Here is a 14,153-nt window from a genome sequence, read left to right as displayed (position 1 = left end):
TCCTTCATTTTACACATAAGGAAACTGAGGTGCCTGGAGCCAGATTTCCTGACTACATCCAGCATTCTAATTCTTATACTCTAATAGTCTCATAGTCCAAATCACTGAAAAGCAATCCCTTTGTGAATTTAGGCTACCTATTTGCATATTTTCCTCCAATATTTGTTATTATACCATGCTTCATGTTCCAACCAAGTCATCTTCTTGTCATATGCCACATAGCCTCAGACACCCCCCCAGCCCATCAGAGCCTGCCATCACTGCCAGGACTATTAAAATTAGGGTCCCAGGGGCCAACTTTAGGATTCTGCTCTCTCTGATATAACTCTTCAAACCAAAATATCCCTCTCTGGCCACCCATCCTTTGTGTGCGTTGTCTTGTTCAATTAGAATATCATCTCCAAGAGGGCAAAGAGTATCTTACTTTTGTTACTAATGATTAGCACATTGCTTCCCATAAGAGGTAGGGAGGAAGGAGGAAGGAAAAATGGACGAAAAGATGAAAGAAAGGAAGGGAGGGAGGGAAGGAAGGAAGGAAGGAGGGAAGGGGAGAGGAAATGAGTTAGGAATGTCATTTGCCCATAAGCCACATGGTTAGCCTGTGCCAGAGGTGAGTCTTGAACTCAACATGTCATAGTAGAAGTAGTCCTCATTCTAGAGTCAGAGGACCTGGTTCCTATCCATGACATACTCTACTTCCCTGGGCCTCAATTTCCAGAACTGTACAATGAGGGGATTAAAGTAGAAGACTTCCAAAGTTCTTTCTAGTTCCTGATGTTCACACTGATTCTTGACTTGGGGTCTAGTCCCATATGCCCATGCCTTCCCACCATGGGATCAGGGGAGGGGAGGCTAGTGAGGGAAGTTGAAAATAGAATAAATTGAATCTTTAAATCCATATTGAGAAATTTCCATTTGACACAAGAGGGATCTGAGGTTTTTTCTGAATTGTAAGAAAAGATAGAATGTCACCTAAAATACATTTAAAAGATGATTTTTGTCCAATAGATCAGGTTAGATCAGATTGGTCCTTACATATGAATTGAAGTAAAGTAGAAGCCAGAAGGAATTTGTTTTTAATATGTGCCTTATCCTATAGAAAACAAAACTCTCAGGAAGCTAAACTAACCTTCATCAATAACCTCTTGGGTCCAATTCAACAATTTTGGCATTGCTTTCTGATTCTGAAGGACCTAAGAGTTCTTTATTGGGAATTAGCAGAGACTGCCCTAAAAGGTAGGAACAATAGTTTTCAATGGATTCAGTGGATTACTTCTAGACCAAGGGCACCTGATAAAGCCACCTGATAAAGGGTTAAAACTTGAGACTGAAACCATCTCCAGAGGGTTTCACCTTGATAAGATGGATAGTCCCTATGCCAGTCTCAACTTGGACAGCTCCTTGACTTTCCAAACCCCCAAGCTCAGTTTTTAAGAGGTATCTTTTGAATCTTGATAGAGGGGTGTGTCTGTGTGTGTGTGTGTGTGTGTGTGAGAGAGAGAGAGAGAGAGAGAGAGAGAGAGAGAGAGAGAATATGTATATGTATACAGACACCATTGGTGTGTGTGTGTGTGTGTGTGTGTGTGTGTGTGTGTGTGTTGAAGGGGTGGGTTCTGGTCATGTTCCAAGTGAGATAATTACATCCTATTTTCCTCAGCCCCCCACCCCCGTTGTTCTTCTTCCCTTTCTTTCCTAAGCTGCTCCAAGATGCAGCTGTGAGGTGTTAAACAGCTGGCGAAGCCCACCCCCGAGACCTACACACTTCAGCTGGGGGGAGGGGGGATGATCCCAATACAATTTGTCTATCAGCTTGTTCCATTTTTAAGGCATTTGGGATCTTTCAAAATGAAAGACTTCAGGAACCAAGATCCTATTATTAGTCCCTAGAACCTCAGTAGATTTGGAGCTTGGCTCTAATTAGAATGTAGATACACAAACAATTAAAAAGTGATAGACCTTTGCTGAGGTAGGGGTGGGGGAAGTAATGGAAATGAGAGAGATGCTTAATAACAATGGTGGCCTTGACATTCCTCTCCAAAATGGAGCCTTAGGATTTAAATGGCTAAAGACACTACACCATTTTCCAGGATCAGTACATGTTTATAGGAAACTCATTCTCAGAGAGATTAAGTGAATTGCCCATCATCATACAGTCAGTAAGGGTCAAAAGGAAATTTCGAACCCAGATCATCCTGACTCTATGTTCCACTATCTATGCACTGATCCTCATCAATGGGGGTGGACTTAATAATCCTGGACTCAAATCCTGGATCAGTAAAGGCACAATAGCCAATAGAAATTCTTTCTACCAAAAATAAAAGTCAAAGTTGCCTTCAACTTGACGGTCTTCAGTAAGCATTATAGTCAGGAGGACCTGAGTTCAAACGTGACCTATTTAATAACTGTGTGACCTTGGGCATGTCACTTAACTCGGATTGCCTCCCATCCAGGGCCATCCTGATTCATATCTGGCCACTGGACCCAGATGAGTCTAAGAGAAAAAAAGTGAGGATGGCGACATAGCAGAGCACCCTCCCCCCAACTCAAATCCAAATCACGACTGTGTCATGGCATCACCCACCTGATGTCATGGTCTTCTTTGAGAATGAAGGACATATATAATCAAGCATTATAGCCTGGGATCCTGAGAGGCATGGGAGAGACAAAGGCAACCATGAAACAATTTCCATATTTAAGGGGGGTTACATTGATGACCAAGGGTCAGGAATCTCTAAGTTCAAATTCTGATTCAGACACTTATTCAGACACTGTATGACCCTGGACAAGTCACTTAATGTCCCAGTAAAGTGGAGTTCATAATTGCAATCACCTCCCAAGATGATGTAAAGATCAAACAAGATAATAGTTGTACAATTCCTTGCCAACTTTATAGCCCTGTGGTAATGTTGACTTTTATTATCATTCTACTGAGTAGGAGATTACCACATGCACACAGTCAAGTAAATATAAGTTCACGACATCAGGAAAGAGGGTGGGAAAGATTTGCTGTATGATACCTGAGCTAAGTCTTTAAGGAAATTAGATATTTTGAGAGAGACAGAGAGAAGCAGAACAAGAATGATCCAAGGTTTTAAGACAGAGGACAGAGCAGAAATATGGGATTTCCAATATGTCTGACCTGTAGAACATAGGAGAGAGAGGAAAGGTAGGTAGGAGCCGACTAAGGAGGATTTTAGGTTCTAAGAGGAAGAATTTGTACTTTATCCTAGAGACCAAAGAGAAGCACTTAAGGTTTCTGGGCAAGGAAGTGGGACATCATCAGAACTGGAGAAGAAACAGAAGAAATGCAAGGAGGTGGACTAGGAGTCTATTGCTATAGTCTGGGTGACAGAATCAGGAACAGAACTAGTATGTAGCCCTCTGTATGGGGACAAGGGGTAAAAAAATGAAGGGTGTTGGTGGGGGAGAAAAGACAATGAACAGTTGAGTATGAGTTCAAAGTCAAGCAGCTGGATTTCTAGAACAGTGGCAATAATGGATCAAAAAGAGTAAATCCTTTTCATTCCTCCAAAAAAAAGATGAGGGAATCTGGAGCCATGTCTAAAGGCCCTCCAACCCAAACCCCTCCAAGATCAGATAAACCGACTACAGCCCAAAGAAGTTGAATGGCTTACACAGCTCATGACAAGTTGGCATTTGGACTAAGGTCCTGTGGTGCCCAGCCCATTCATATTTTCAGTATAACATCATGAATCCCCATCGTGGACAACTCTTTACCTGTTACATGGAACCCACCGGCCACAGTATTCTTCTCTTCCTGAGTCTTGATTGGACTCATCATAGAAGCACAAATACCACTAGAGAATTAGAAGGCACGTGTTTTCCATAGTTGGCTTAATTATTATCGAAAAATGAGCATGATTCATGAAATATCCCAGGTTTTAAGAAGTGAATTTGTGAATTAATGGGAGGGGCCAATGGTGAGCATGCAGAGCCTGCATCTTATCACCAACAAGTGGCCCTCATCTATATTATCAGGGGGTTCAGCTAAAGGACTCCTGCTAGAGATCTATGATCCTGGAGGGATATAAAAGGGCAGGGATTATATTAGCAAAAACACAGGGCCAGGAGACCACAAAGACCCTGACATAAGCCACACAGTTTGATTACCCCAGGACATGTGGGATTCAGGAGAATGAAGACTAGATTTGGAGTTGGCTGACTGGTTCAGTGAAAAAAGGGCAGCCTCCTGAGTCAGAGGCCAGTGGGTGATTTTCACCATGATCTTTATGAGTTTGGGAAAATTACTTGATCTCCCTGGTTGCAGGTTCCTCATCTGTAAAGACTGGATGAGACTAGATGACTCCTGAGTTCGAGTGTAGGGCTAGGTCTATGAGCATGTGCTGAGTTCTGAGCCCAGCTCTACTGCTGACTCTTGGGGGAACTTTGCAAGTCACTGCTTCTCTGGGCAGCATTTAACTCATCAACCCTTTACTGTTTTGGGGTGCTAGACATAAGAAATGGAAGATGGTCCCTGCCCTCAAGGAGTTTACATTTTAATGTAAGAGGGGACAATTAAATGAGCTCTAGGATTCTCATTCTCTCTCTCTCTCTCTGTATGTCCGTGTTTCTGTCTCTAATTTTGTCCACTTCTCTCTGTTTCTGCCTTTGTGTGTATGTCTTTCTGTCTGTCTCTGTGTCTCTTCTTTAGTCTGTGTCTCTGATTCTCTGTCTCTCTTTCCATCTGTCTATGGCTGTCTCTCTGTCTCTGTCTCTCTCTCCTTCTCTCTGGTCTGTAGAGGAGGAGGAGTGGAGAGCATGGGCAGGGTTATTAGCTCTTCTTCATCCTCAGCCTAGATACCCCCCAAGCCCACAGTCATTTGAGATTCCCCTAGCCTTTCTGGGACACGGAAGGTTCTCCAGCCAGCCAGCCCCTGCTGCCGATGGTCCAGATGTCTCTTGAGCTTTGCTAAGATGTCGTTCTACGTGGAGAAGGCCGCGCATCCGTTGCCAGGACTAAAAGGAGCTGGAGTTTCAATCTAAACTCGGAGAACAGACAGAAGTTCAAGTGGGCTGCAAACTTGGCAAAAACATGTTCTTTCAGAGAGAAAAATAGTTCAACTCCCAAATGAGTTTTTCTGTATATAGTTCTTGCTTTTTTATTCTTTTGAAAGAAAAAAGTTGTTTTTAAAGTAACTTTGAGATTTCATCAAATGAGACAGCAGGTGTAGACTACAAACTTTCCTTCACGAACATGGAGACCAATCCTACCCCATGAGAGCACCAATATGGCTGGTTTTCTGAGTTGATAAAATCAAAAGGACCTTTTGCGGCCAGCCGTCTGCTCAGGGTCACCTCCCTGCTTCGCTTGGCTAGTCTTTGCACGTCTGGTGGCCGGATGAACTGTTAAGAAACCTCGCCCTCTTTTGCTTGGCTGCTACCTGTATACCAGACCCAGGGGCCATTTCCAGGCTTGCATTTGAAGTCTTTCCAGCTTGTTGCCACCTGTCAAAGTGTGAGATCTGCTATATTTTGAGAAACTAGTCACCTTCATACCATAGTCATGAGATCTTCAGAAACAGGTTTGGAATTGGAAAGTGGGGAGGGACTCTAGCAATGAATAGTTGCTTGGATATCGGGTCTCTTGGTTTTCTCTTTTGGAAGAGTTGTTTTTTAAAGATATCCTTGATTGACTATGGTGTAACCTTCAGCATAGGAGCACAGGATTGACCTGGGTGTCTTTTCATGAGCTGCCTCATTTCTGCCAGGCTTTCAATGTTCTTGATGCTTTTTTTAAAGGACACAGTTTTCTAATGATTAGTACTTCCCCATATCCTTTTATAAGCTACTTTAATCAAGTAGTCTTTTGTGTTTTCTAAAATAACTTTTATTTTAATATCACTTGCCTTCCCAAAGCATTACTTCTATCTCCACCTCCCAGAGAATTGTCCCTTAAAATAAAGCTGAATAAAAGGAAAGAAAATGATAAGTTCAGGGAAGTTAAATGACCTGTCCAAAAAGGCCAAAGTGATATTCAATGTTATAGACCCACAATCACCCACCTCTGCCTTCTCAGCTATCTTCTTTGGAGCCAAGCTTGGTTAGCATAATTTCACAGCATTCATTTTAAGCCGTTGCATACTCCTCTTGTTACTCTTATTTGCATTCCCTGCATTTATTGTTTTCTTGGTCCTCTTGACTTTATTTGCATTAGTTCATTTAATATGCTTCTCTGTATTCATCATATATATGTTATATTAATTAGATGAAAAAGTATATGGAAAGTACTTTGAGGGGGCAGCTAGGTGGCTTAGTAGATAGAACACTAGCCCTGGCATCAGAAGGGCATGAGTTCAAATCCAGCCTCAGACACTTAATAATTGCCTAGCTGTGTGACCTTGGGCAAATCACTTAATCCCAAACCCTTAAATAAATAAAATAAAATAAGAGAAAGTACTTTGCAAAGGTAAAAATCTTACATAAAGGCTAATTATTGTGCACCATTATTTTGGGATTCCTGTGTGTTTGGCCCTTTCCTCAATCAATGGACATCTATTTGGCTTTCAGTCCTTTGTAAAAAGAACCAACAGAAATATACTGGTTATATTTATAAATATATTTATAAATAATCCTGAAGTCTTGTCCCTGACCTCCTTAGGGCAGACATTTCAGCCACTCTTCTCCAACTGACTAACTGACCTGCAATGATGGGAGAGAGTGTGGTTGCCCATTCTTCCCACTCATTCTCCAAGCCTACAAGCCATCTTTGCCTATTTTTGGTCATTTAAGAATAGAGAGAAAGATCTGGGTCTGTTCAACTTGGAGGAGATTCAGAAGAAAAATGATGTCTGTCTTCCGATATCCTATATCATAGAGAGGACAGACAGGAAGCACCATAAGGGCAGGAGCAGCAAAGAAGCAAATTTCAGCAAAATGTCAGAGGCAGAAGAAAGAAAAATTCCCACCAGTGACAGCTTCCCAAAAAATGGAAGGGATTACCTGGGGAGGCCCTCACTGGAGACCTTCAAACAAAGCTGGAATGACCTTTTTTTTCCTGATATATTATCTAAGGATACTATTTTGCGTAGGCATTGGAGTGGATGACCACTGGGATCCTGTCTGGTGCCCACATTGATAACACGGGTCTCTTTGGTACTTTGGTAGATCTATGATTTTGTCAGTGTAGCTTCTTTCTCCCCAAATGCAACAACCTTCCTCATATTTATCTACAGTACAATCCTTGTTTATCTCTCCCCATGCCATTCACCATAGAGTCTGCCTGATGCCCTGGAGACCTTTCTCTAGTGCCAGCTCTGGCTTTCCTCCCATAGTATCTGTTAGGTGCCAATATCAGATGGGTGCCAATGTACCCCTGGGCCTCCTCCATCTGTTGTTTCTCATTCTTGATACAAAATCAAGCCACCTCCTTTTCTAGACTCACCCATCTTCAATCACATTTTCTCTCCCTTTCTCACATGAAGTAGTATGTTGCAATCTGATCAGACCCATCACGGGCCTTCTCACATAGCAGATTGTCCACTCAGAGACTCACCTCGGTGACTGAGGTGTGGAGGTGATCTCAGCTGGCTTGGGATTACTAAAACATGCAGCGTCCTCTATCATATCCTTCTTATTCTATGCTGTCTTATGCTATCTGTTGATGCTAGTGATTGAGTCCCAAACACATATGCTTCTCAATCCACACCCAAGAAAATGGTGTAAATGGAAGAAAATCTGGCTACCATTTCAAGTGATTCCAAGATGGAAGTGGCTGCCTTGAATGGCAATGGGTTCGCCTTTGTCTCCAGGCAGAGAGAAAACTTGCCATATTGTAGTTCTATGGAGATTCTTGTCAAAGTAGGGAAGGTACTCCCCCAAATCAGCATCTGGGAGATAGGGGTACAATCAATACTATTGAAAAGATGACAGTAGACACTTGATATAAGCAAATGAGGATATGAAAGAGTAAGGAAAATTCAAGACAAAGTCACAAATTGGAAAACTGAGTGATGGATGGAGGATGAACAGAAGTAAGTTGAAATAGTTGAAAGCCCTGGAATACTGATCAGAGGATGTGGAGCTGATCTTTAGTCACGTGGTCCAATCCCAATGGAGTTCTGTGAAACAAACTGAGGCTCAGATTTGGAAGTGACTAGTCCCAACGAAGTAGGTGGAGAGGAGTGAAGGACACTAGAATGTTGGTGGTGGAGTCAGGAAGACCTGGGTTCAAGTCTCTCATAGTTACAAGCCCTGTGAACTTGGGGAAGTCATTCAAATTGTTTAAACCTCAATTTCTTCAACTTTAACAGGGAGAGTTGAACTAGGGACTTTCTAAGGTCCTTCTCCTTTTTACAATGTAAGTTCCCCAAAGGCAGGGATTGTTTTTTGCTTTTCTTCATATCCTCTGTTCTTAGCCCAGTGGCTGACCCATAAAATGTGTTTAAGCATTTGTTGGCTGACTGACTCATTTCAGGTCTAAATTTCTACTCTTGGCAAACAAGGAATAATAGAAATGGCATTTGGACATAGGTCGTCCAGCATCGATTCTCTACATAGTATCTGGTGCACCATTTTAAATGGAACTTCATGAATCTACAGGGAAACCCTCCACTAACAACAGCTTGTAATAATGTGGTAGGGTGCCTGGATTCTGGGACTCAGTTAGAATCTATTAGTCTTGGCAGGGTATAACAAAAGCAAGCAGTCAAGGGTGATGATTATTGTACTATAAGCTGAGAAGGGGAGTGGCTAGGTCATGCAGTGGATAGAGCACCGGGCCCTGGAGTCAGGAGAACCTGAGTTCAAATCCGGCCTCGGGCATATAATAAGTGCCTAGCCGTGTGGCCTTGGGCAAGTCACTTAACCGCATTGCCTTGCAAAACCCTAAAGTAGTAACAACAACGACAATAATAATAATAATAATAATAATAATAATAATAATAAGAAGAAGAAGAAGAAGAAGAAGAAGAAGAAGGAGAAGGAGAAGAAGAAGGATGGGAGCTGGAGGGTGCCTACAGCTGAAATAGGGAAATTTATAGGAGACCAGTTGAACTGAGACTTAATGGATATGGTACATTGGAGATACTGAGGTAGCATCCAACAGAGGCTGTGGGTCTGATGTTAAAATTAGGGTAGGATATATATGACTTGAGAGTCATCCTTCTAGAAGTGGTGCTTAAAATGTATCAGGACAGGAGGTCACAAAGAAAGAGAGAGGAGACAAGGGCTCCAGCTCTGGGGAAAACCAATGCTAAGTTGAAAGGAGATGGATCTATTCAGTGGAAGTAAAGAAGTAGCCAGAGGTTGCGGAAGAACCAGCAGAATGTGGGATTGTGGGAGCCTGGAGAGGACAGAGTCAATAGTTTCCATAGAAGCTAAGAAGACAAAGAATTCGTTGAATCTGAATAGCATAGCACTACCGTTGTTATACCGTATGACTCAGTGTCTTCGAGCCAGGCAGGCTCTGCGTTCCAATTCCTGCTCCTGTCACTTAGCAGTCAGATCATTTACTGTATATTTTTGTTGTTTGGTTTTGGGGAGGCAAAGGGGTTAAGTGACTTGCCCAAGGTCACACAGCTTAGAATTATTATGTGTCTGAGTCCGAATTTGAACTCAGGTCCTCCTGACTCCAGGGCTGGTGCTCTATCCACTGCGCCACCTAGCTGCCCCCCCCCCCATTTACTGTATCTTAATCTCAGTTTCCTTATCTATACCAGCTTTCATCCAATTCTAGGCCTGTGGTCCTGTGATCTTGCTGTCATCTATGTTCAGGACAGAAATTCGTGATTATAATTGATCAACGATTCAAGGCCTTTAAGTGGTGTTTTTCTTTGCAGTATTATAGTGATTGCACTTATGTTTCTTATTCTTTTCTTTGCATTCTTCCTATTGGCCATTACTCCATTGTATTCCCATACCAGTTTGTCCTGCCATTCCAAGTTGGGGAGATTCAGCCACCAAAAGTGCTGTTATGAATATTTTGCTAGAGGGGGGTCATTTCTTTCTGTCTTATCCAGCCAGCCCCAAAGCCCCAGGACATGCTTCATTCCATTCAGGCAAATCCCAGGATGCCACAGCCTGGCCAGCAAGGGCATCTTGCCATCCAGCCTGCTGCTTTCCACCTCTTGCAGGGGGAATAATAATCAGATCAATATTAGAATTTGCTGCCACTGGCCCCACTCTCATTCCCTGAGACTGTCTAGAGTCCAGACCCAAGCTCCCTGAGCTGCCCATCTTCCCCCAATAAATCTTGTCCTTCACCTTCTCTGTAAGCTGGACCCCATGGGCGGGCTGGTAAAACCAAGGCCTCTCCTCCAGAGAAGTTTTCTTGGCTTCATTCACAGTGGGAAACAAAGACAAGATTTCAGTGAGAATTTAGCAAAAATGAAGATGTCAGTTTTTTCCATCTAAGTTATCCAAGACCCCCCGAAATCTCTCCATGCAGCTTGGGCAATCACCCCTGTCCTTGTAGAATGGAAGCTTCCGAGGAGGCAGGACATTTTGGCCTTATATTTGGATCCCCAGTGCTTTGCCATAGGCTCCTTGGGCCAAATGCCATAGAGACTTTTATTTCATTCCAAATTGTTTTTGGAATAAAAGTAGCTAGCATTTATACAGTAGTTTAAAGTACTTTCTATATATCATCTCATTTAGGGTCTCATGACAACCTATTGTCTATTTTGTGGATGAGGAAACTGAGCGGGAGAGAGGTGAAATGATTTCCCAGAGTCATCCAGCTAGACTAGATTTGAACTCAGGTCTTCCTGAGTCCAAGTCCAGCACCACTTTGCCCCTAACTTCCGCTTCAACAGGAATGGGTTCCACTTTTGCTCAGACTTGCCAGGTTGCTCCCTAGGAGAAGAAATCTTGGAGTGGTTCTAATGTGCTCTTATGAGACTCAGTCTTCTTCTAGGTGGGAGTTGGGAGTCTTTCTCCATTGCCCCTCCTTTCCTCCCCTCCCCTCCCCTCCTCCCCTCCCCTCTCTCTCTCTCTCTCTCTCTCTCTCTCTCTCTCTCTCTCTCTCTCTCTCTCTTTCACTCTAATTCTCTCTCTCTGTCTCCTCTTCTCTCTCTCTCTGTTCCCCCCTCTCTCTGTCCCCCAATCTCTCTCTCTGTCTTTCTCTCTGTCCCCCATCTCTCTCTCTCTGTCCCCCATCTGTCTCTGTCTCTCTCTCTCTCTCTGTCCCTATCTGTCTCTGTCTCTCTCTCTCTGTCCCCCCATCTGTCTCTCTGTCCCCCATCTGTCTCTCTCTCTGTCCCCCCATCTGTCTCTGTCTGTCTCTCTGTCTCTGTCCCCCCATTTGTCTCTCTCTCTCTCTCTCTCTCCCTCCCTCTCCCCCACAGCCCTTGATTTCCTCCTCTGTCAATGAGGGGACTCCCCCCCCTTCAGTGACCCCTTCCCCAGCTCTCGGAGCTCTTCCAGGGTAGGCTGGCCAGCCTGGGGCCAGCTGCCCCTGGGTGTGGGGGTCCTGGCAGCTCTGACTCTGTAATCTGTCTGCTGCTGCCACCTGCTGGCCATCCTGCCAAAGTGCCTGGCTCTTGCACTTTTTGGGGGTGGGGGGGGTGAGTCCAGAAAATAAGGGAGACCAAGGCACAAGGGTTGGATCTCCTGGGGACTATATCAGGTGGAGCCATGATTAGAGTGCCTAGGAGAAATGAGGCTTGGAAAGGTTTGGGTCCTGCAAAAACACATTTCTTTTCCAAATAACTTCCAAGAAGGTGGAAAGAGTTTCTTTTCCCCAATCTCCCTTCCATTAGGAATACAAAGTATTGAACACTAAAAGGAAAGCAACATGGCCCCCTAGAAGTAGATCTGGAGTCAGGAGGCTGGGTTTGAATCCCAAAATTCCTTCCCCCACAACCATTTGACCTTGACCAAATCCTGGATATTCTTGAGCCTCAGTTTCCTCTTTTATAGAATGAAAACACTGGACTAAAAGATCTCAAAGTTCTCTGGAAATTCCAAGAATGTGATCCTGGGCTAATAGAGGTCTTTCAGATGGAACTAAACCCAGGTCATTGAAGACTAAGAGTTCTTAACCAGCTCTTTAGAAATAGCAACTGTTAGGAATCACCATGGGCGAGACAGAGGTATTCAATCAATGCATTTTAGAGCCAAAGGAGCCCTTAGAGACCACCCAGAGAAGGGGCTCTTCACTGGGGGTCCATGGACATTTCAACAATGTGGAGAACTGTATTTCAACCTGATATTCTTATATCATTTTCTGCATTTTATTTTAAACATTAAAAACCATTCTTCTGAGAAGGGGCCCATGGGCCAAACCAGACTGCCATTGGGGTCCATGAACAAAACCAAGAACAAAACCAGTTGAGGCCAGTTTGCCTTCCCATGGATGATGAGCCAGGCCTCTAGACCCCGTCTCCACCCCAACCCCAGGCTACTGCTCTTGAATAATTAGTCTTTTCTCCATGAAAGGATTCTTGTACAGATGTTCTATCTCCCCATTCTGGTGGAAGCTCCACAAGGGCAGGATGACCTTGGTCCTTCTGCTTAACACAGTACCTGGTTCAACCCTGTTGCAGACTTAGGACTGGAAGAGACCTTGGAAGTCAACAAACACCCCCCCCCATTTTACATATAGGGAAATTGAGAACCAGAGATGTGAATTGGCTTGCCTGGTGTTCCATAGCCTATTAAGTCTATGAGATTCAAATCCAAGTCTTTCTAAGTCTGACACTATCCACCAGACCCCACATGATTTGGTAGGGACTTCATAAATGTTTGTTAATAGGGTATGGTAATGTGGGTGCTAGCAGACCTTTTCCATCTCCTGGGCCCACTTAGACCATTTACTTTTTCTTTCTTTTAATGACCTTTCTGACAGTCCAATGAAGCCTGTGGACTTCTTTTCAGAATAATGCCAGCATCTAACTTTCTATGTTTCTTTGACTCTCGATCTATCCATATCTATATCTATTTACATAGACATAAACATACAGACAGGATATATATTATATATATATATATATATATATATATATATATTATACATGTATGTACTCAAATTCAGGGATTCCAGCTGAATTTTTGACCGCTTTATTCATATTTATATTCATATGGTGGGTTTGATCCCTAACATCGGGCACCCAGCAATACCCTTACTTGAATCTCAGACTTGGGCAGAAAAGCTTCAACTGCCCTTTTCTTTGGCCCAAAATTGGTGACAAATTCATTTTGGCCCTGACCTCTGACCTCATGGTCATCTGTTCTGTGTCCTAGGTGCTGGGGTGACAAGAGCTAGCAGCTGCCAGTCAGACAGCAGTGGTTTCCTGGAGGAACCTCTGGAACCTTTACCTCCACAGGTAAGTCTTTGAGTTAAGTTGGTGAAACACTGGGTCCCTGACCAAATCTTATTTATTATCAATGCATACTTCCCTCTTCAAATAGGCCAGACTACTTGGCATTGCCCAAACAGAAATGAAACACTCTTGCTTGGGGGGAGGCCCAAGTTGACCTTGCTCTGAGGTTGACTTCTGCTATAGCTAGTTACATAGGAGAGAGAACTTCCTGCATAAAGCAAGATCTGCCTCCATGTCCAAATGTCCTTATCTCAGACTCCTTTTCTGCTCTCCTGCTACCCTGCTTCTTCTAGAATGTTCTCCAGTTGTCTGGATTCTTCTCTGACCACTGGACTCAGATGACTCCCAAGGAGAAAGTGAGATTGGTGACTTAGTCCAACATCCCCCCACTCAAATCCAACTACCCTACTTGACTTGGCACCACCCCCCTGATTGTCATTGTCTTCTTTAAGAATGAAGGGCAGGGGCAGTTAGATGGCACCGTGGATAGAGCACGGGTCCTGGAGTCAGGAATGCCTGAATTCAAATCCAGTCTCAGACACTTAATAATTGCCTAGCTGTGTGACCTTGGGTAAGTCACTTAACCCCATTGCCATTAAAAAAAAGGATGGACAAACACCATTCTGCTTCTGATCCCAACTCTACTCCTCATACTAGGGGACAACATCATCCCTCCAATGACCTCACTTTCCAATTCATCAACATATCTATTTCTTATGACCTCTTTTTCTGTCCAACTACAGCTTCCCACAGAGATGGATATAGCCTTGATCTTTTCATCACCCCCAAATGTCGAACTCGGAAATGCCCTTATCTGATGACATTCTTTTGTCATTCCACTTCTCTGTGGTACAGCCCTAAACCATGAGCTTT

General features: G+C 43.6%; 1 protein-coding gene across 2 annotated transcripts in view; it reads left to right on the top strand.

Moving 5' to 3' along the window:
* Nucleotides 1-14,153, top strand: part of ITPRID1 (ITPR interacting domain containing 1) — a 152,596-nt gene that overhangs the window by 115,686 nt on the left and 22,757 nt on the right. For both annotated transcript variants that reach the window (XM_074199015.1, XM_074199016.1), the window contains one exon: nt 13,201-13,283. In XM_074199015.1, the coding sequence (XP_074055116.1) occupies nt 13,201-13,283 (83 nt within the window). The remainder of the gene's footprint in view (nt 1-13,200; nt 13,284-14,153) is intronic.

The sequence above is a fragment of the Macrotis lagotis genome, chromosome 8, assembly GCF_037893015.1.
Source record: "Macrotis lagotis isolate mMagLag1 chromosome 8, bilby.v1.9.chrom.fasta, whole genome shotgun sequence".
In the NCBI taxonomy this organism is placed as follows: domain Eukaryota; kingdom Metazoa; phylum Chordata; class Mammalia; order Peramelemorphia; family Peramelidae; genus Macrotis; species Macrotis lagotis.
The sequence above is the reverse complement of the archived record's forward strand: the minus strand, read 5'-3'. Positions and strand labels throughout refer to the sequence as shown.